The 23,868-nt window shown below is 35.4% G+C and overlaps 1 protein-coding gene across 2 annotated transcripts in view; it reads left to right on the top strand.

Annotated features, from left to right (window-relative positions):
• Positions 1–23,868, top strand: part of GSTCD (glutathione S-transferase C-terminal domain containing) — a 131,374-nt gene that overhangs the window by 84,194 nt on the left and 23,312 nt on the right. For both annotated transcript variants that reach the window (XM_060012843.1, XM_060012844.1), the window contains exons 6-8: positions 16,187–16,302; positions 16,463–16,507; positions 18,640–18,768. In XM_060012843.1, the coding sequence (XP_059868826.1) occupies positions 16,187–16,302; positions 16,463–16,507; positions 18,640–18,768 (290 nt within the window). The remainder of the gene's footprint in view (positions 1–16,186; positions 16,303–16,462; positions 16,508–18,639; positions 18,769–23,868) is intronic.

The following is a 23,868-nucleotide window of genomic DNA, read 5'->3' on the forward strand; positions in this document are numbered from 1 at the left end:
TTAGGTAGGTTTATTCCTAGATATTTTATTCTTTTTGTTTCAATGGTGAATGGGATTGTTTCCTTAATCTCTCTTTCTGGTCTTTTGTTGTTAGTGTATAGGAACACAAGAGATCTCTGTGCATTAATTTTGTACCCTGCAACTTTACCACATTCATTGATTAGCTCTAGTAGTTTTCTGGTGGCATCTTTAAGATTCTCTATGTATAGTATCATGTCATCTGCTAACAGTGACAGTTTTACTTCTTCTTTTCCAATTTGTATTCCTTTTATTTCTTTTTCTTCTCTGGTTGCTGTGGCTAGGACTTCCAAAACTATGTTGAATAATAGTGGCAAGGGTGGACATCCTTGTCTTGTTCCTGATCTTAAAAGAAATGCTTTCAGTTTTTCACCATTGAGAATGATGTTTGCTGTGGGTTTGTCATATATGGCCTTTATTATGTTAAGGTAGGTTCCCTCTATGCCCACTTTCTGGAGAGTTTTTATCATAAATGGGTGTTAACTTTTGTCAAAAGCTTTTTCTACATCGATTGAGGCGATCATATGGTATTTATTCTTCAATTTGTTAATATGGTATATCACATTGATTGATTTGCATATATTGAAGAATCCTTGCATCTCTGGGATAAATCCCACTTGATCATGGTATATGATCCTTTTAATGTGCTGTTGAATTCTGTTTGCTAGTATTTTGCTGAGGATTTTTGCATCTATATTCATCAGTGGTATTGGACTGTAATTTTCTTTTTTTGTAGTATCTTTGTCTGGCTTTGGTATCAGGGTGATGGTGGCCTCTTAGAATGAGTTTGGGAGTGTTCCTTCCTCTGCAATTTTTTGGAAGAGTTTAAAAGGATGGGGCTCTTCTCTAAATGTTTGATAGAATTCACCTGTGAAGCCATCTGGTCCTGGACTTTTGTTTGTTGGAAGATTTTTAATCACAGTTTCAATTTCATTACTTGTGATTGGTCTATTCATGTTTTCTGTATCTTCCTGGTTCAGTCTTGGAAGGTTATACCTTTATAAGAATTTATCCACTTTTTCCGGGTTGTCCATTTTATTGGCATAGAGTTGCTTGTAGTAGTCTCTTAGGATGCTTTGTATTTCTGCAGTGTCCATTGTAATTTCTCCTTTTTCATTTCTAATTTTATTGATTTGAATCCTCTCCCTCTTTTTCTTGATGAGTCTGGCTAAAGGTTTATCAATTTTGTTTATCTTCTCAAAGAACCAGCTTTTAGTTTTATTGATCTTTGCTATTGTTTTCTTTGTTTCTATTTCATTTATTGCTGCTCTGATCTTTTATGATTTCTTTCCTTCTACTAACTTTGGGTTTTGTTTGTTCTTCTTTCTCTAGTTCCTTTAGGTGTAAGTTTAGTTTGTTTATTTGAGATTTTTCTTGTTTCTTGAGGTAGGATTGTATTTTTATGAACTTCCCTCTTAGAACTGCTTTTGCTGCATCCCATAGGTTTTAGATCATCATGTTTTCATTGTCATTTGTCTCTAGGTATTTTTTGATTTCCTCTTTGATTTCTTCAGTGATCTCTTAGTTATTTAGTAACATATTGTTTAGCCTCCAGGTGTTTGTGTTTTTTCATGTTTTTTTCCCTGTAATTGATTTCTAATCTCATAGCGTTGTGGTCAGAAAAGATGCTTGATATGATTTCAGTTTTCTTAAATTTACCGAGGCTAGATTTGTGGCCCAAGATGTGGTCTGTCATGGAGAATGTTACGTGTGCACTTGAGAAGAAAGTGTAATCTGCTGGTTTTGGATGGAATGTCCTATAAATATCAATTAAATCTATCTGGTCTATTGTGTCATTTAAAGCTTGTGTCTCCTTATTAGTTTTCTGTTTGGATGATCTGTCCATTGGTGTAAGTGAGGTGTTAAATTCCCCCACTATTATTGTATTACTGTTGATTTCCTCTTTTATAGCTGTTAGCATTTGCCTTATGTATTGAGGTACTCCTATGTTCAGTGCATATATATTTATAATTGTTATATCTTCTTCTTGGATTGATCCCTTGATGATTATGTAGTGTCCTTCCTTGTCTCTTGTAACATTCTTTATTTTAAAGTCTATTTTATCTGATATGAGTATAGCTACTCCAGCTTTCTTTTGATTTTCCTTTGCATGGAATATCTTTTTCTATCCCCAATTTTTGTCTTTTATGACATTGCCTCTTTTTTTTTTTTTTAAGAATCTCGGCCAAGTGTTTTACCGAATATTCTCAATTTGGGTTTATCTGTTTCCTTTATTAGATGGTGGCTAAACTGTTGGCAGGTCTGCAGTAAAGTGACTCCTAAACATTTTTGGCAAGCATGCTACAGAGTGGATGTTGTACCCCTCTGAGTGCACCATAGAGGGAGAACATGGTATCAGTTTTACTCATTATTCATGATAACTTTATCACTAGGTTAAGGTAGTGTCTCTCACATTTCTCCATTGCAGAGATACTCGTTTTCCTTTGTAATAATAGGTAATCTCTGGGAAGCTACTTTGAGACTGTCTTATTCCCCAGTAGTCTTTCACCAATGGTTTTAGCATCCATTAATGATTCCTTCTCAAATCAATTTTTACTATAGCTATTGTAACATGGTGATTTTCTATTTCTTTTAGGCCTTGTATGTTTATTAGTTGTCCTTCTCTTGTGAACTCATGATAATCAGGCTTCTGCCTTACCACTCCTACAAAACTGCTGTTGTCAAGGTCACCAATGACTTCCATTTAGTATATCCAATGGACAAGTCTCAGTCCTTATTTTCCTTGGTTTATCAACTACGTTTGACAAAATTAATAATTCCCTTCTCCTTGATATACTTTCTTCAGTTGACCTCTGAGAAACCATAGAATGACTCCGTATCAGTCTCCTTTACTGGTTCTTCTTCAGACTCTAAACTCTAAACATGGAAAAATGTCAGGATTTAGACTTCATACCTCTACCTCTACTGCAATTCAACATGTGACACTTTGGTTCTTCTAGTTGCTCGGGCCCAAAATTCTGGAGTCATGCTTGACTCCTCTTTCTTTTACCCTCTACATCTAATTCATTAGCAAATTCTGTCCACTCTGTTTTTAAAATATACACCAAATCTAGTCACTGCTCACCACTTCCATTGCCCTATCCCTAGTCTGAGCAACTATCGTGTCTGACCTTGACTACTACAGTAGTGTCCTAATCAGACTCCCTGCTTCTACCCTTGCTTGCCTATAGAAATTTTTTCTAAAAAGTCAAATAATGTCACAAAATCCACCTAACTCAAAATAAAATCCAAAGTTCTTACATAGATTATAGAGCCATGCGTACTCTCACCCCTGGCTATTTCTTTGAGCTTTTCTTCTGCCAGTCTCCTATTTACTAACTCTATTTGTTATCCCCTTTGCCTGGAAAACTCTTACCCCAGACAATCCATATGCCTGACTCAGCCACTTCATTCAGATCTCAAATGTCATCTTATCAGAGAGTCCCTTTCTGATCATCCTATCTAAAATAAGTCTCCTCTCCCTCACTCTTTGCCCCCTTTCTCTATTTTTCTTCCTAGCCCCTGATGTAGTATATGTCTGTTTTGTGTGTATCATCTGCCTACCTTCACTGGAATATGTGTTCTGTGGCAGCAGGGACTGCTATATCCCCAATCCTGAGAGCAGTGCTTAGCACCTAATAAATATTTATTAATTGGCTGTTGAAATTCCTCTTATCTGTTAATGATAGAAAGAAAATATTTTTTTCCCACTTCTAGTGAAAGTTTTAGTTTTATAACTGCTCTCCTTTTCCTCTTGAAATGTTTACAGTGTTTCAAAGTATACTTTAGCAAAAATATTATTCTTTTGTGTGGGTTGTATAAATTAATGGGTTATTTATAGTTTTGCTGCTTCTTATTCCTAATCCCAATATGTTTCTCCTCAGTGTTTGGATATGATTCCTTAAAAGGCAACTAAAATTCTCATATGTTAACCTAGTGTTTCTTTTACTATGAATGAAAGTACAAAGTCTTTTGCTGAATCATCCACATAATGGATTTTAAAGCCCATCAGTACAAGTGTTTATTTTAATGTCCTATTCTCTAGGAAGTCTACCTGTTTTCTACTAGCTTATGAAGAGAGGAGTTCTTGCTTCTTTTATTAACTTGAAAGTAAAAACTAATTACATGTTTATAAGATTTGAGTAAACTGGTAGAAATTGATGGAGCTTTTTGACTAACTACCATTTCCAGGTGTTTTTTTATTCTATATCTTTGGTGTCTCTATGTATCATATATGTGGGATCTAAATAATGGGAGGAAATGTATGTGACTTCAAATCTGACTTTAACAGGCTTGAAAGTGACCAAGATATGTTTCCCTGTTTTAAAGAGTGAGGAAATTTCATCACCTGTTTTGTGGGTATGGAGATATGTAGGTGTTATTCATAAATGCCCTTATGCTACCATGTCGGTATCACAAACATCAGATGATAGATTTTAGGGCTATTCATTAGGGAGGATATTTAGATGTTAATATTATATATTTCATTGGGTATCTAGAAATGTTTAGTTTGAAGCATTTTCCTCAAGAATTCTCATAAGCAATTAGCTGTTTCTGTATATAACTAAACAGAGCATCTATTTTAACTGTGGTGAACACTACTTATGACTCTGTTCTCAGAATATTTCAAAAGTTTACATTAATATGTCATGTCATTTTCTTTTCTAAGTTAATATTCAAGAAGAAATATTATGATAGCTAATGTCTTTGAGCTTCTAAACACAGCTTTCATAACTCACTTTCAAGAAAAACGTTTTGGTGCCTTTTGTTGCTTTTTGTTGCTGACTCATTGACTTGAGCCTAACTAGCATGTGACTGGGTTTTGTATATTAAGTAATTTCTGGAGGTCCCTGCGAAATACTCTTGTCCTGAGGTAGGAGGTTGTGTAGTCTGAAGAATCTGGTCTGTGTCTCTGTTGTCTCACTGCATTCATTGGAAGTGAATTTGAAGGATGAGTAGGCATTTTTAAGCAAAGAGGTAGGGTAAAGCAATGTTTTCTAAAGTGGGTTCCTAAAATAGTCCCTAAGGAGAATTAGATAGTCAAAGCAGTCAGTTGTCAGATAATTTTGGGAAACACTGTATTTCTACCATGAGACTCTTTAGAGTCTTTACTCTGCTAATGGGCATTGTGATTCTCTAAAAAATTAGATAATATATGAATTTGCTAAGGCTACCTGATGGAAGCCACTTTATCTCTTAATATCCTAAGGGGCTAGTGCTCCAAAAACAGTTTGTAATTTCTGGGACAGTGGTATGCATGACAAAGCAAATAATATGTTTAAAACCTCAGAAAAGTGACAGAGCCTGGTTTATTTGGAGAATACCTGGTGGTTCTATCTGACCAAAGAGTGGTGAAAGGGAAGGAGTAAAGAGGCGGCAGGAAGTAAGCTGGGTCAGGCAATGACGTCTCAGTGTTTAAAATCTGGTCTGTCAGCCGGGGGCCATTGAAGACTTGCAGGAAGAGGAGTAGCATGAACACATTTGCATTTTTTAAAAAATGGGTACGAAAAGGTGAGAATATAGGACAGAGTGTTTAATTAGAAGACAGTTACAGTAGTAAAAGTGAGAAATAAAAAGACTGTGAACTGAGGATATGGCTTTGGGCGGAGGATGATGAATAGAGGATGGTGAATAGATGGTGGTACCATTAACAGAGAGAATTCCAGAAAAGAAACAGTTTTCATAATGGAAGATAAGTGAGTTTGGGTTTTGGACATGTTTGGTTTGAGGTCCCTGACTGGCATAAACAGAGATATTAAAGATACAATTGGAAAACCTGATCTAGATCCCATGTAGCGTTCCAGAGAGCAGTGTTAGCTGAATTACAGATTCGGGTGTCTTTGCTACAGATATGGTATTTCAAACCACTAGAGGAGGGAGAGAAAAAAACACTTGTTTCGAATAAGGAAGGTCTACCCATCCTGTTGCTTCAAATTTACTTCCAGGTTCTTCTGTTCTGGGTTTCTGAAAATTATTTTTAATGATCATGTGAATCTGGGAAGCATTCCTTTACCAAGTAAATGCCAAGAATGCTGTGATTCTTTTGGGCATTTGGTTGGTTGGTTGGTTTTGTTATGTACATTTGTGCATACTCACACACTATAGTTTTTAATTTGCTATTGACCATTACTTTTGCACTTAAAAGTCTAAGCAATGAAGATATGGAAGTATTCATATTTATTGAACTTTGGTTGTGACCAAAAGGAGCACTTGCCCTGAATATACAGTAACCACCCAGATAAGTCCTGAACTACTTTTTTTTTACTATGTCAAAGCCATTTATGCACATATGATTCAACTCCAGCACTCTCATTGCATGACAGTTCCCTGAAAAGTTGACTTTAGCATGCCTTTCATGCTGATTTTGGGATTAGAATTAAGTATATTACCAAAATACAAAAGAATGATATTTGATAATGATGAAAATTTCTCTGCTGTCAAAATACAGATGAAACACATATCTATACCACACAGAGGAAACAGCATAGTGTATACTAAAATAGAGAAAAGTTCTATTTGTTTTTTCTAAAAAAGACAGTAAACTTTAACAGACAAATATTTAACAGACAAATTGGTAGTCCCATATATATTTGTGTCCTATTCAAAAAAATTTTACTAATACAGATTTGTGATTGCTGGGGTGGTGGATAGGAGCACAGGCCCTGGACTGAGACTGGCGAGATTCAAACCCTGGCTTTAGCATGGAGTAACTATGTGACCAAGGCAAGTTACCTTTTTTTTTTTTTTTTTCAAATTTATTCATCTGACAATGAAGTAACAGTACCAACCTCATGGCAAAAGATTGAAACAATAAATGAAACATGCTTAGCACATAATAATCCTTCAGTTGTGCTAATACCAGCAAATAAGAATGTCCATTCAATGACTTTATTTATATGTTAGTGATAAGGATAAATATATATATATATAAAATTATAATTATCTTCCTCAAACATTCTTTAGCTCCTCTCCACCTGATGACTACATCAGCAGTTCTCTTTATATGGAGTGTCTTTCCTCCTGTTTCCCGTGACCGGATTCTTGTCATTCAGATCTCAGTTTTGTTGCTTGCTCAGTAAGGCTTTTCCTGACCACCTAATCTAAAGTATTCACCAAGTCAATTTCAACCACATCATTCTATTTTAATTTTCTGCATATCATTTATCACTTGATTTAATTGTTTGATGTCAAACTCCCTTCTCTGACATATAAGAATCTCCCTTGTTCACCATGGTGTCCTAGCTCCTTGATCAGGGCTAGACATATAATGAGTGCTTAAAAACTTTTGCTAAATTAATAAACTACTCTGTAGAGGTTACAATGAAAGAACCAGAGAATGGGAGGAAGATACAAAATTCCAGTTTAGGAAAAAAAAGGTCAGTACCTGTCTTACCCTGCTCTACGCAGGCCCTGAATCAGTGTGTCCGTATATCAGTAAACTCCAGCCTCCCAAATGGTGCAGTTTCAGTGCAGCCTTGTTCTTTTAGTTCTGTCATCTCTTATGATTTAGTATAAGCCCTGCCACCCACATGTGCAACACCTATTTGGGTCACGGTCGCCATCCCTACCCATGCCTATACCTGGGTTAGTTACCATAATCCTTTTCTTTCAACCATCCCTTACTGCTGAGATCCCAACAGTCTTTACAGTTAGGCTCATGAGGTTTAGGACCATTAGAAAGAGAAAAGGAATAGTAGGGCTGGAATTCAAGACTGCCTTTCAGGTTTGTAGAGGAGTCCCTCTGTAACTTGCAATGAATACTACTGCCTTGATCTGTTAACTCTTAGGTATAATAACTATTTTCTATTTTGGCTATTGTCATAGTATCCAGCACCATTCCATGTATAGGTAGATGACTTAATAAATACTATTCAGTGATGATAATCCTTACAAGCCCAATTTAAGATGTTGTTCAGATGATCTATAGCTGCATAAATGCACCACAGACCTTAGTGCATTTAAATAACAATTATCTATTTTATTCACAAATCTTCAACTTAGGTAAGACTTGGTGGGAAAGCTTGTTTGTTCATACAGCATCAGCTGGGGAGGCTTGGCTTCCTAAAGCATGGTACTGTCCAAGAGCAAGTGTCTCAAAAGATAGGACATGGAAACTACCAGAAATGGGCACAGTCTTTCTTCTATATTACACTGGTCAAGTGGTCATAGAGCTCAATTAAAGGGAACAGACACAGATGCCATCTCTTGATGGGAATACTGTATATTAATATAGTATTAATATTATAAAAGAATATGGAGCCATGTCACCTTAGATATATTCATTTTCTTTTTTTTAATCAAAATAAAATATATGAAAAAATCAAACAAGAAAACCTATGGGTCATATCATAGTAGAAATTAGAATACTATGTATATAAGAGAAGTGATTTTTAGAAAATCACTAGACTCCAGGAAAGTTAACACTCACCATTGCAGGCTACTATCATTTAACCGAAATACAGTGAAACACATCAAATTAGAACTCAAATTGAGGATTACTTGAATGATCTCAAAAGTTAATGAAACTATTAAAATACCTTACTGTTGTTAACTTAAGCCTCCAAAAAAAAGAGGGAGAAGAAATAAATACCTATTTTCTAGAGTTAACTTTTTTTGTTCTAAAGCATTTCAATTTGGTCTTGTGGGCAAGTTGGAAGATATTGTGAAATGTTTTTTTAACTAAATTCCAGGGCAAAGAAACAATTACTTTGTGTGGTATAAATAGCATTTGAATGAAATGAAAATATATGTGTTCAGTTAACTCTGGTGTCTGGTATTCTGAAGTCAAAATGTTTTATTCATCTTAGAGAAAAAAATAGCAGGAATAACAAGTTTTAAATTTTCCACTATTCAATGTATCTAAGCTCTTTTATAAACAAAACAGAAGTTTTGATTTGGCAAATAATGTGGCTATACTTTCTTCAACTATTGTTCCTCAACTGTGCATCTTGCCTAAGTACTTGTAGTTATTGTTTTTTTAAAAGATGCCCTGGAATTAGATATGGAAGGGTGAAGGTGCATGCTATATTTGTCAGCATCTGCAGTACTATAACGAGAAAGATCATCCCAATCTATTTTCAATTTTTCCTCCTGGATAATCCGATTTTGCAACAAATTGATTGCTCAACCACCCCATATCACCTTTCTATAAAACTTAAAAGGTTGCTACATTTCCAAGGTGAGGAAATGGTCTTTTTCTGGAAAGGGTGACACTCGAAGTTCAATTCATTAAACAGAGTGACTTATGAGACCTGCAGATAATGCCTTAGTGATATATTCCAAAATATTGAAGTTCAGAACTTAAATTGAGCCTTTTTACTGGTAAGCCTGCTTTTGGAAATTTTATTTAGAGGAAAACTGAAATAAAATGCATTTTATGACTGATTCTGAAGAATTCACTTTTTTTTCCTAAGATATAATTGCTAGGGATATCCCTCATTTCCCTGCTAGAAAGTACCTCATTTCCTTGAACAGGTAAAAGAAAAAAAGGACCAGCCCTGAAATTCTGAAATCACAAAGTCATCTGCTTAAGAAATGGCAGACCATATTGCAAAGAAGACTGAACCTAAAGTTAGAAATCCTTGGTTAGAGTCCCATGTTCACTGCCTACCAGCTGTGTCTTTAAACAAATGCTAAGTTTGAGCAACCTCTTCAATGCTGTGTCCTCATTTGTTAAAACAAGGAACAGGTTACCCACCTAGCAACCTGACAATATTGAGGTTAGATGATGTATCAAATGTGCAAGTGCTTAATAAACTGCAAAGCATTATATAAACAATTATCAATCATTTTAGAAGCTTTAAGGAAAGAAGTATGGATTCTTGTAAGTTAGGGCTGTTAAAATGTCATTAAAAATACGGTACAATGTGGTTAGTAAAATACATCTTCTACGGTCATATATAATGTTTTTGTACTATTTTAAATTAGGTGTAAGTTCATTAAGGACAGAAATCAAGCGATAGACATCTTTGTGACCCTAACATTGTCTAGAACAGTTCTGTATAGGTCAAGTTAGTTGGTTGATTTGTTGGTTGAATGATTGATTGATAAAGATATTTTATGAGGTCAGTATTCCTCAATTTAGAGAGGAATAAATTGGCTTCTTTTGAATTTTGAATTTCTAATTGATAATTATTGACAACTCATAATATCTATAACAAAACTATCAGAGTGAAAATGCCATCACACTGTTACAGTATTACTGATTTCATAGACTGCACTGTAGGATGTGTGAATGGGCCGGGGATGGGGGAGAGAGGGAAAAGGTATCCACTGTTGCAAGAGTATTGTCACTCTGGGGTCAGTATGGCTAAGAGGATTAGTGATGCTAGCCTGCAACTGGCTTTAAAAAATGTAAATTCCAACTATTCTAAATTTTCAGTATTTCCAACAAGTCATTTCCGAAATTTAAAACGAGGTTGCCCTAACCTAAAATGTAAACTTCATGTTGCCGCTTAGTTTCATGCTTCTCAGGAGTTTCTTTAGGAATTTTATTTACGCTGTTCTAGTTTTTGGTATAGCTTTAAAGGGCAGCTTTCTTATTCCCTCATTAAAGTTTTTGGAAGCTTTTCCATCCCCAGTTTTAAAATTGTTTCATAGTTGACTTCCTTTTCTATTTCAATACAGTATATTTTCAAATACAGTTGAATTTGTTTTCATAATATGTGCAAAAGTTAACTTACTGCCTTGAAATGCTAAGTCATAATTACAGAGAAAATTCATTCATTAAACTTTTATTTAGCACTTGTTATATGCCTGTCAGTCTCCTAATACTCTATCCATTTAATTGGGCCCAAGCTTATGTAGTTCCAGGAAAAATCATCTGTATCTATTTCATGCACACAGAAGCAATTTCAGCTAACGGTCCTTTTTGGGTAGTTGGTATAATGAATAATGCCTAGGTAAATCATTTTATAATAAGAAAACTTCTTCAGTAGTTAATAATAACAGGAAATATAATAAATAGTTTGAAACAGTAACTTTTTTCTCTTTTGTCTTTAAAAAAAAAAAAAACTTATTACAAAAGGAATACATGTCAGTGTAGCCAGGAGCGAGGAATAGGTTTCAAGCGAAGAGAACAAATTTATAAAGCAACTTGACTCACCAGCCATGATAAATTCAAGGAACTATATCCATTGTTCAGAGAGGCTGGAACATAGGGGATATATTATGAAAGTAGCAGAAGGTAAGGTCGGCAAATTAACAGGGCGCAGATCATTAAAGGCCTTCGCCAAGAAGTCAGGACTTTTTTCATAAGGCATAAAGGTTTAAATACCTTTAAGCCTTTAAAGGTATTTTAAGCAAGGACAGGTATTTTTCCTAGGCAGTTTTGGAAGGGACTTTAGTAATATACTCAAGAAAATCACACTCAGTGATGAGCTATGGCACAGAGACAGAACCTGGTGAGCACAGCATTTCAGGGACTGCCATGGGAGAGGAGCCTGGGAAGGAGAGTGGGAAGGACAATCCAATAAGGAGACCAAAGGCTTTCTCGTCTAGAACAGCAGAGCTCAAAATGATTCAATGAGCTCAATTTATTCAATTCCATTTTCTTAATTAAATCATTTAATGACATTAGCATCAGTTGAAGTTGAATGCTCCACATAATTTTATGAATAATTCTATCTAATTTTGGGATATACTCTATCCAGAATTAAAATGATGCAGGCTAGCAATATAAAAGAGCATCTTTCGTATGGAATAATGTAAAAATAACAGAGCTGTCTATTCAAAGAGAACTTGTCTCTAAGGAGCTCTAAGCATACATATTAAGTATTAAAGCAAGGCCATGTTTTCTGTACAGCACAGAGAGGCAAGATAACAAGCAATGCCATTTCCCATCTGTCCCTGCCAAATTTTCAGTTCTATCTTATGCTCTACCACTTTCTCATTGACCCTCATTTTCAAGCACAAGTGAGCTAATTGCATTTTCCCCCTAAGTATGCCATATCATATCATGCTTTCCCTGCCATTCATTCTACCTGGCAAGTTTCTGTTCCTCCTTAAAGACTCAGCTGAAATGCCCCACACTTCTCTGCAAAATCCTCTGTGATGTCTCAGTTAGTGCTTTATCTGCAGTGCACATACCTTTGCACATAATGAACACCCATACCGTTTTCTTAGATACCTTCTTAGCTCCTGAAGGACAGGGACTGTCTTATTCACTTTGAGTTGTGTCCTCGGTACCTGGACAAGTACTGGGCATATAGTAGGAGCTTAGTGATGGTTCCAAGCATGAAAACCTTAGCTACCCTGAAGGTGGAACTTGGCCTTCACTGTCCATTGCCCTATGAAACATGATAAGTGACCATTCATCAGCTTGTCTTAATGTTGTTAATCAGGCCTCTTAAAAACATTAAAAGTTGTGGTTGTCACCTTCCTTCTCACCTGCCAAAGGTTCTATTGGTGCCACCTTGTGTATTCAGTTGTCTCCCACCTTCTCTACAACCTCTGTACTGCACCCATCACTGTTGAAGAAATTTACTCTTGCTCTCTTGGTTTTATAGCTTTTCAAACAAAAACATATTTTAAAAATCTCTGAACCAGGCTTCCCTGGTGGCGCAGTGGTTGAGAGTCCGCCTGCCGATGCAGGGGACACGGGTTCATGTCCCGGCCCAGGAAGATCCCACATGCCGCGGAGCAGCTGGGCCCGTGAGCCGTGGCCGCTGAGACTGCGCGTTTGGAGCCTGTGCTCCACAACGGGAGAGGCCACAACAGTGAGAGGCCCGCGTACGGCAAAAAAAAAAAAAAAAAATCTCTGAACCATTAGTTTTAGCCCTTTTCTTTGTCTCCATATTTAATTATATTTTTTAAAAATTCACAGAATGTGGGTGGTATACTACATCTCAAAGAAATACTTGGAAAACAAAACAGCAAATAAAGTCTAATATGTATCCCAAGCACCCAACCACTTTCCTTTTACCAGTATATTATAATATTCAAGGTACTTTGTTGCTTCAGACTAAGAAAGAGTAAATGAAGAGCTGCCTGATCTTAAGCACAATTTACTAGACTGAACAGGTGTCCTGGCTGCACATGTGCACATTTTCCATCCATGGCTTTTTTTTTTTTTTCTGCTTTATTTGATGCTTTGAACTGACCAAAGATGCGGATATCCTAATATGGCTCTTCCTTAGTTTAAAAATTGTCTCCTTTACTTTTCCTTGTACTTTCTTTTTGGGTAATGCAAACAACATTGAAGTTGTCTAATCAGGTTCCTCCTAACTTGAATTAGACAAGGAGAAGACTCCACGGTAGGAGGATTACATTGCAGGACAAATAAGATCATTTATATTAAAACATTTGATTCTTGGGTTTTGTTTTTCCATGATGACACCTAAAGAACCATCGTTTTTAGTCAAGTTAAAAATATAGGGACTTCCCTGGTGGCACAGTGGTTAAGAATCCACCTGCCAATGCAGGGGACACAGGTTCAATCCCTGGTCCAGGAAGATCTCACATGCCGCCGGGCAACTAAGCCCGTGCACCACAACTGCTGAGCCTGCGCTCAAGAGCCCACGAGCCACAACTACTGAGCCTGTGTACAACAACTACTGAAGCCCGCGCCTAGAGCCCGTGCTCCGAAACAAGAGAAGCCACAACAATGAAAAGCCCGTGCACCGCGACGAAGAGCAGCCCCCGCTCACCACAACTAGAGAAAGTCCACGCACAACAACAAAGACCCAATGCAGCCAAAAATAAATAAATATGTAAATATTTTTATGCTTGTAAATAGTGTCAGGCACAAGAATGTTGGATATAAATAGAAAGTAGAATTTGGTTTTTAAATGAATATGGTGTCTCAAAATAACACTTTATTACCTTGTTCAATGTGTTTAAGACCCTACTCACTTATAAAACTAGAATGATGAGGAGGAATGCTTCATTAGAGGCAGTTTTTCCATAAAGCACTGAGGCACCATGCAAGTGTATTTTTAGCCCAACCTGTGAATATTATGGGCACCTTAATAGTCTCTCTATTTAAACACAAACCTGAAAGGTACCTCTTTGCCTTCAACCTTCATTTAAGCACAGATTCTTCATATGCAAAGAGGCAGGCTTAGCAAGAAAAACAGATCTTCATCAACATTTGCTTTTGAAACAGACCTAAGAAAGTTAGGTCATTCTAAATATGTAATAGAAGTACAGTACAGAACTTACTATTAGATATTCCATTAAATAAGTTTTATTTTCTTATCTCCTTGTTCTTAACAAAAGATAATTTCTTTTGACTTTGTTTTATGAAAATTCTTTGTCTAAGAACTGTTAAGAAATCCACAAACAGAGCAAAGTCTAAAATGCTTGTGCTCATTTCTTGCCTCGTGGTGGCTCCATTTAATAGCAGCATTGGTGACTCTCGCTCTCCCAAGGGCCTCAAAAGTACTTTTCCTTTTTGCCTTCTGTTCCTCCCCTTCTTCCTCCCCTTCCTTGTTCTTACTCTTCTTCCTCCAAATCAAAACTGCATTGCCATAATAAAAATAAATAATTAGGTGGATTTATGACTGAATGGATAGAGGGATGGATAGATAGATAGACGTGTGATGAACCAAGCCTAGTAAGTTGCTAGTGGTAGAATCTAGGTGGAGGGTATAGAGCTATTCACTGAATCTTAATTCTTTCAACTTTGCCTTGTGTTTGAAAATTGTCATAATAAAACCTCTTAGGAGTGGCTATCCACTGAAGGTGGGATCACAAGGGCTTTCACTAACTCTGTGTAAATATTTTGCCATTATATTATTAGAGAAAAATGAAAATAATTTTTTTAAAGCTACATGAAACTGTCTTCACAAATGAAGTCACCAAACGATTGATTTAAATGCTTTTCATGTTTGAAATTCACATTAGGCGATGCTAAATAATTAAGAACACACACAGTGATTCAGTTGTATGATGATGACCGCATTGTTACAATAGGAAATTGGTTAAATAAGTTGTGTATAGATAGTTAATAAAATACTATGCAGCCATTAAAACTTGTAGAAACAAATTCATGGGCACAGAAAGATTTATATTGTAATGTTTCCTATGCCATCTAGAAAATTATGAACTTATGGGTATAGCTGGAAGTACATATATACAGAAATATTACCTATGAATTATGAGATAATGGACTTCTTCTCTCATATAGATCTTTTTAAATCCACATTTTCTATTTTTTCCTAAAAGTTTCCCAGTGTTTTAATTTTAGTAACGTAAGAAAGAAGGAAAACAGAAAAGAAAAAATCCATGCAATTTTTCTGTGAAAATGGAGTGGGGAAACTTTGTATCTGTAAATAATTTTTGATCAAGCCAAAAAGATTATCTGGGTTTTTTCTTTTATCTATATCACTGGGAGCTACTCTCTTACATTTTCTTAATCTTGCTCTTATGAACAGTGCATTTGAAATGTGTAAAAACAAATAATTTTATGCATTCTTCTGAAGATATTTTAGTGGACTTGACTAGTAGCTTTTGAAAGAAAAGTAAGGATGTTTTCATGCTGCTAGGCCCAAGGCATTTTGTACTTGGAAATGCCCTGTCCTCAATCCCTAATTGCATTAAATTTCTGTGTCTGACACACTCATGAGGAAAGGAAGTTTCAAAGTAGAAATAAGAAAATCTAATTTATTTCTAAATACAGTAACCATTGATATATTTTAAACAATGTGACACCTATGTTCCAAGTGTCCTAACTAGAAGAATTAAGAGATCACGGATGTGCCAGTTAAATAATAAAAGTGTTTTTATTATTATAGGTCTCTTTTCTCCAAAGCGATTTAAGCAATGTGCTGAAATTAGGTAATCTTTACACTATGTCTCTGAGAGGGATAGAGGGAAGAGATTATTACTGTTAATTTTTATTCATCCAGTAAACATTTATTGAACACTTTATGACTCTGAAGTTAATGTTTCACTTACTGTTTCCTCTCCTTCAAAGGCATTTTTTCATAGATTTTCTGTTAATGACCATTGAAAGAAAAGTTGGGTAGGAATAAAAGTAAAAAGAAGCAAAATAGAGTTCACCTCTGGGTTCCAGTTCTCTAATCCTCTCATGGAGGATTACATGGAATGTGTAATCCACTTACATCTGTACCGCTCTTCCTGTAGGCTGCTAGTCTAGTCCACGAGTGCCATCTCAGTCCCCTACAACATATAACGTGTCATTGTCTTCATCTCTTGTCTTTCACAGGTAAAATGTCCAGTGATCGAGCTTTGAGGAAGCAGCAACAGTTAAACAACCTTGTTTATGTGGTGACAAATCAGGCCAAACCTGGTGACAGAATTGTGGATTTCTGCAGCGGTGGGGTATTCTATATCTCCTTTATTCTCTTTAGCCTTTCCAAGATGATGTGGCTTTACTATACTACATTAAAGGTCATGTTTTTATTTGGCAAGATTATTGTCTCAGAATAAACAAAAGCCTTAGAGACCAAAGTTAACTTGTTTCTTTTTTTTCCTTTTTCAGGGCCATGTTGGGATTGTCCTTGCTCACATGCTGCCATCATGCCAGGTAAAGTCTGAATAATAGACAAAAGGAAACTACACAGTTCAGTTAGCTGAGTCTGGCTTTTTCCTTCTCTTTGAGTTTATAATCATTCACCCAGGTCAAATATGTGGCACAGGCATTTTATATTTCTTTGAACTAAACTTCTAAGATTCAGAATCATAGGGAAGAAAAGTAAGTAGGACCACTACATTTTTTATTTTTTATAAAAGGGCTGTATTTTTAAATAATTTTTAAAAGAAATAATTATTCCACTCAAATAAAATAATTAATGATGAAGCCAGTTTAATTGTCAACATAGTTTTATACTGGAAATACTAGGTTCTGAAACTTGTTGAGCATATTCTTTGGTAACTTGATTTTTATTCATTGTATCAGAATTGTAACAACAACATTTTTTAAAGAAAAAGAAACCGCAAATCTACCAACTGATCCACCAAATGCATTTCTCCCCATGTTCTTTTTGTCATTGTTCATGAGGATGCTTATTGCTGCAAATTCTAAAAATTCAAGTACAATTTCAGTCCTGCTTTCACTCAATCTTATATCATAAATGTTTTTCGCTGTTGCAAATAGTTTCAAATATCATCATTAAAATATCACTTAAAATGTGACTGCATAATATGTTTTTAAGTAAATGTACCATAATTTATACGATTGTTGCCACCATTTGTTAGAAGTGTGTGCTGCTTTTAGTCTTCTGTCATATTAAATCATCTCCTCACAGTGACCATCTTTCAGCATAGAAGTCTAGAATCTGATGATTGAACCGGGGCAGATCCTTTGTTTGTGAGCTCTCCGGAAATTACAAAATAATTAAAGTGATTATTCTCAGAAGAAAAAATGTGGAAGAACTCATAGACTAGCCAGAATGATATGTAGCAGAATGATAGAGAGTAGAGAGTATTTTTCTTTATCTTTCTTAGAAAATAAAGAGCAAAATAAATGAGGAATACTGAGAGAAACAGGCAGATGTTCATTTCATCACTAAGGAAAACAACAATTTCATGGTTGGAGTAAGAGGAATAAAGCTCATAGAGCAGAATCCTGGAGATGTAGAGTCAGGCAGGGATATGGTGTCTTTTTTACCCTTCCCAACAGCTCTGGAAACTTAGAAATGTTGAAACTGGAAAAGGGAAGTCTTGACGGGAATAAAGGCTGGAAAACCTTTGACCCCAAGTATCCTCTGACAGGCTTTTTATACAAAGGGATCCAGGATTTTTCCATAAAGACAAGCATAAGGACAAAATAAGGACCAAACTAGGAATGATAGTGATGAAAGGGACTTAACTTTGCTGCCCACTTTTCTCCATCTAAACCAGTGATGGTCTCCCACCTTCCTTGGCCTGGATTACTGTTAGAAATTCTGAACTGGTTGCCCTGCCTTCTGCCTCTCCCCCGCCAGTCCATACTATGCATTGCAGCAACCAGACCTCCTTTCATTGCACATGATCTGGCTCCTGTTACCTCTCCAGCCTGATTCCTACATCCCACACCCTGTCTCCCTACCTCCACCGTCACCATCACACACTGTACCCCAGCTATACCAGTTTTCTCAGTTCTTCAAATACACCATATCTTTCTTACCTTGGGCCTTCATACATGTTTCTCTCTCTGCTAGAAACACACCTTTATTCCCGCAGCTGATTTCTATTCACTCTTCAGGCCTCAGTTAATATGTTACTCTTTCACATTAAATGACTAAAACCTCCCTTAGTGTGTGTGCTCTGATAACACATTATATGTCTTTCATTAAACACTTATCACTCACTGTATTATAATTGCCTGTTTCACTTATATCACTATATCTAGGAGCTTCAAGAGTTCAAGGACCTTGTTCTTTTTTTTTTTTTTTTTTTTTTGCAGTACGTGGGCCTCTCACTGTTGTGGCCTCTCCCGCTGCGGAGCACAGGCTCCAGACGCGCAGGCCCATGCCTCAGCAGGCGGACTCCCAACCACTGAGCCACCAGGGAAGCCCTCATTTTTGTACTATATTATGTGGCCTACTTCCTGGCATAGGATAAGGATCAATATAATATGATCTACATTATTAAAGCTAGTAAACACAGTAATAATACTTTACCCTAATGTCTGAATTATGTTACTGAATATACTATTGTTTCCTGGGTACAATCTAGGTTACATTAATAGAAAACAAGGAATTATCGTTAATTCGTGCTAAGAAGAGAAGTGACGAACTAGGGTTAAGCAACATTTGGTTCATTCAAGCAAATATGGAGTATTTTACAGGGACATTTAATATTGGGGTAAGTAATCAAGCAATTTCAATTTCTTTAATTAAGTAAATAAAAATAATAATATGTCTTAGAGTAAATAAAGGTGATAATTTTATTTTCTTTGCTAAACAAGAAATTTATAACTTTTGTTTTCTACTGTCTGTAAAGCCTAGCCTATTAATGAATATTACTTCATTCACAGCATATCATCATTACATGGTAGAGATAATATTTGTTCCTCTACCAGACAAGAATTTTATTTTCTTCACTGCAGAATCTCCAGTGCCTAAAGAATTGTTTGACACATAGCAAATACTTAAAAATAGTTACTAATTGAATGAATAAATGAATTCTAATGAAGGTGACTTCTCTTGGTTTATTTTACATTTTTAGAAGTTAATGAAAGAAGAGAAAAACAGAGAATATAATAGGACAATTAGCTTGTTAACAGCCTGTAAATACTAGAGTTGCTTTTAGATAATACTTTCTTTAGCAAGGATTTACTATCTACATGTATTTTAAGTTTCCAGTAGACAGAAAGTATATTGGTGATGTTTCTGAAACCTTCAGATCAAATTGTTACTGTTTGATACTACTAAAAAGACCAAAGATAAAGTGATTCTGCCAGTTCACTTAAAACCAGGGTTGTATGCTCTGGTGGAATTTGAGTTTCATTAAGATGTTAACATTGCTGCTGCTATTGTATCTGTTTTAAATAATTTTTTCTTATTTTTATAGGACTAAGTGCTCAATATAGAAAACTACATAATAATATAAAGAAGAATCACCAGTATTTCTGCTAGGGAGAGATAAATACTGTCAAAACCCTTTAGTCTTTATGTATTTATGCACACAAACAAATGCATGTTTACACATACGTTAACATTATTGAGGTCATACTACATAGGTCCTGCTTTACCTGAAATTGTCATAAATACTTTACTCATTAATCATATTTCTTTTTTGTTGTTATTATAATGTAATTGTTACTATTATATATATCTTATGCATCACTTAAGATTTTTGATACCTTTGCCTAATCACTTTCTAGGTAGGTTGTGCTAATTTGCATTCCCAACTGTATATGTTCATATAACATATACAGTGGGCTTGTCTAGGTGGAATTCTTGTCCAATCTCAGAAGTTCAGACCTTTTGTAGTACTTATGATTTTTGTCCAATGAAGTTCATTTCTTAAATACCAGCTACTGCAAAGTTGTGGGGTTTATTGTTATTTTTATAGCCTAAAAAGTATACAGTTTGTTTCCTTTGTAGATATAATATAGATTGGTTATCTCAAGCCAAGCTTATAGAAAGAGAAGTAAACTTTTACGAAAACTGTTAATAAGGATATTCAGGAAAATATAGACATCTGATATAGCAAATTCAAATTAAATATATATTTATATGCTGCTTAAATTTTACATAAATGATGAGGTAGAGGATAAAGCTTCTCCCACAAAACAAGCCATTAAACCAATGCACATGTTACCAGTACACCAGGCAGAATGTATAAGGTAGTATGATACTGCTGCCTATTTACTCACCTCTCAAATCACAAAATTCCCGGCCTATCAGCCATACATCTCTTTACCCTTCTGTGACTTAAAGGTGATAAATCATTCTGGCATATTCTTGTAACTTTCAAGGTCATATAATTCACTAACACCAACTAACAATGTATATGTCTTTTGGGAAGTGATATTTTTCCCAAATATCATAGTAATGTATTCATAATGGGGTTTTTCTTTCATAATTACTTTGTCAAGATATATGGAAAATGAATTAAAATTACTTGGAGGGTTAAACCAAAATTAGATTTACTCTCAAGAATATAATTTGCGGGCTTCCCTGGTGGTGCAGTGGTTAAGAATCCACGTGCCAACTCAGGGGACATGGGTTCGAGCCCCGGTCCGGGAAGATCCCACATGCTGTGGAGCAACTAAGCCCATGCACCACAACGACTGAGCCTGCGCTCTAGAGCCCGAGAGCCACAACTGCTGAGCCCGCATGCCGCAACTACTGAAGCTTGCGTGCCTAGAGCCTGTGCTCCGCAAGGAGAAGCCACCGCAGTGAGAAGCCTGCGCACCACAACGAAGAGTAGCACCGCTCACTGCAACTAGAGAAAGCCCGTGCTCAGCAATGAAGACCCAACGCAGCCAAAAATAAGTAAAATAAAATAAATAAATTTATTAAAAAAGGAATATAATTTGCCTAGGATGATAATTGAAGTATTGTCACTAGATAAATCAAACTAAATGCACCAGTGGCTCTAACTCTTGTATTAAATAGATTCCAATGAAAATACTGTAACTAGAGAGGAAATCAGAATAGCATGAAATGCATGAAAACTCCATTAATCAGAAATGCATGAAAACTCCATTAATTCACAGTTTTGTGGTATTTCAAATAAGGGTTTAGTTGGCATTTATCTTTGCCTTTTTCGTCTACTGTTTTTCTTTAGACATAAAAGTTAATGATGTAAACAAGATTTTAAGGGGAGAATTTTAAAGTCTTCGAACCAACTATCTTGCAGAACTTAAAACAAATCATTTATACATGAGAATTTAAATACTAATTATTATTCTTATCTCCATTAATACAAAAACCTATTTCAGGCAAAAATGAATAGATTTACTAATGTTGTTAAACTAGTGTGACTTGAAATAATGGAAGAGAACAAATCTAAATATTTTCACGTCTTTAAACAAGGTCTTCCATCACCCCCAAGGGCTGTGCCTCCCCCGTGTAACCAGAATCAATGAGGTAATACAGTGTTTGTTCCAAAGAGCATTTTGTAGTTTCTGATTTACGTTGTGCTTACTTGAGAAATATATTTCTTTAGAAATACAAATGTCCAATAAGCTTATAAATAACATTCAAAGTCTCTAGTAACCAGATGCATTTCAATTTGAACAACAATGATATTCCGTTCTTGCTCTTAACATTTGCAAAGATTTTTAAAATATTATTACTGTAAGGCTTTTAAAATATTATTGCCTGCAAGGCTTCAGTGAAGGGGGCCTAATCATATGGGAGCTTTGAAATTTTTCATTTACATGATATTTGTAATGATTTGTTAATGACATGAAATGTTATAATGGTAAACAGAGAAAATTATATAAACATAATGGTTAAGTGTATGCATTTTAACATTGAATTTAACTTGTGCTAGAGTCTCAGCTTGGCCACGTACTAGTTTTATGGCCTCATCCTCAATCCTCAGTTTTTTCATCATGACATGGACATAACATATCTGGCTCATGGGATGTTGATATAATGTGCATGAACCACTTAGCAAGTTGCCTAGCATTTAGGAAGTACTCAAAAAATTGGTCCTCTTTTTACTCTGTGCAGTGTGATCTCAACCATGTGAAAACTGCTTAAAAAGGATGAGAGGAAATTATGCTAATATGTATTTTTTTAAGGTGGCTATCTCTATACACTATGTATTTTTCTTTATTCAAAATTTTCAAAATGTTACATATTTAACATGTTACCATTTTTATATTCAAAGAATGTAAGCAGTAAAAATAGAAGAAATAAATATATGTGCTTAATATTTTATAGATAGATACCTAGCTTATTTAGCCAAGAAAGGCTAATAGGACCCTAAGGATTACTATAAGATATCTAAAAGAATTCTGAACATATAAAATATGTATATAATTATATATGTATATATAATTTCTTTTAAAACAAGTATTTGATTATCATAGAAATACCTTTTGATTTTGTTTTTAAATACAAAACTCTTTTCAAAATTGAGAAACATCTGAGAAGGTTTTTTTTCCTTCCAGTTTGAATGTATGCAGCTGTATGACCCTGAATTGAGTATGTGTTATGGACTGAAAGTTTGTGCCCCACCTCCACCACCAAAAAATTCATGTGTTGAATTCCTTAACCCCTCATGTGATGGTATTAGAAGGTGGGACCTTTAGGAGGTAATTGGGTCATGAGGGTGGTACTCTCTGAGTGGGATTAGTGCTCTTATAAGAAAAGAGCTTGTGCCCCCTCTTAGCTCTCCACCATGTGATGATACAGTGAGAAGACAGCCATCTGCAAACCAGGAAGGGGTCCTCACTAGACATCAGATCTGCCAGCACCCTGATCTTGGACTTCCCAGCCTCCAGAACTAAGAAAAATGTTTGCTGTTTAAACCACCAAGTTTATGATAGTTTTTTAAGAGCAGCCCAAACTAAAACAGTATATATCAATTACCATACTCTTAAAGGGCAACTCAGAAAAGATTGCTTTAAAAGTGGACTTTTTAAGGCTATTTTTTTAAGAAGTCTATTATCACCTTCTTGTCTAGTGCAATATAAATAATCTTCCTTGTGAAAACATACTTTTTAAGACCTAATTTATTATGTGTAGTAATACCTATGCTCTCAAACAGTATAACAAAAACCTTGCTGTCAAACAGTATTACTGAAAGGGCCACGACTATGGAAGAACACACTTTGCATTGAGAAACAAAAACTGTGTCAGTGCTGAACAGCTTGCCCACCGAAATGTTTTAGTTGGGTAATTTCAATAGTAACATAGAGTCATCTCAAACAGGTGATAAGGCATTGATTTCTAACAGTATTGGTGAATATTTTCTATTTATCAATATATATCAAAATCTCTAAACAGTTTATTTTTGAGTTATCTGTATTTACTTTTTTCTATTTCACCCATAACAATTTTTAATATGATTGTTTATGATTCATCAGTGCTGAGTGCTTAATTACAAGCTCATTTCTAGTTATGTATGTTAGTATACAATTAGAAGAAGCATATACAATTATAGAATGTAATTCAGTAACACTTTTGATGAATGATTTATGTAATCCTTGTTTTAAAGGGAAAGGAACTTGAGAAATTATATATTCTGCAAACACAATTTTTAAAAAATCATTAAGGCAATGAAGGACTTTCCAGGTGAAGGTGGCAGATAGAGGTATTGCACCCCCCTTCTCCCCAAGAGAGATCAGACGCCCAAATAACAAAGAGAACAAGAACCAGAAAAATCATACTCCATCCTTAATGAAACAGTGTTCAAGATTCTATAACTTGAACTACAATATTTGAAGATAGAAAGCAGACTGAAGAAAAAATTAGTGAGTAGAGAAGAGGAAAATCAAAC

The sequence above is a fragment of the Delphinus delphis genome, chromosome 5, assembly GCF_949987515.2.
Source record: "Delphinus delphis chromosome 5, mDelDel1.2, whole genome shotgun sequence".
NCBI classification, from domain to species: Eukaryota; Metazoa; Chordata; class Mammalia; order Artiodactyla; family Delphinidae; genus Delphinus; species Delphinus delphis.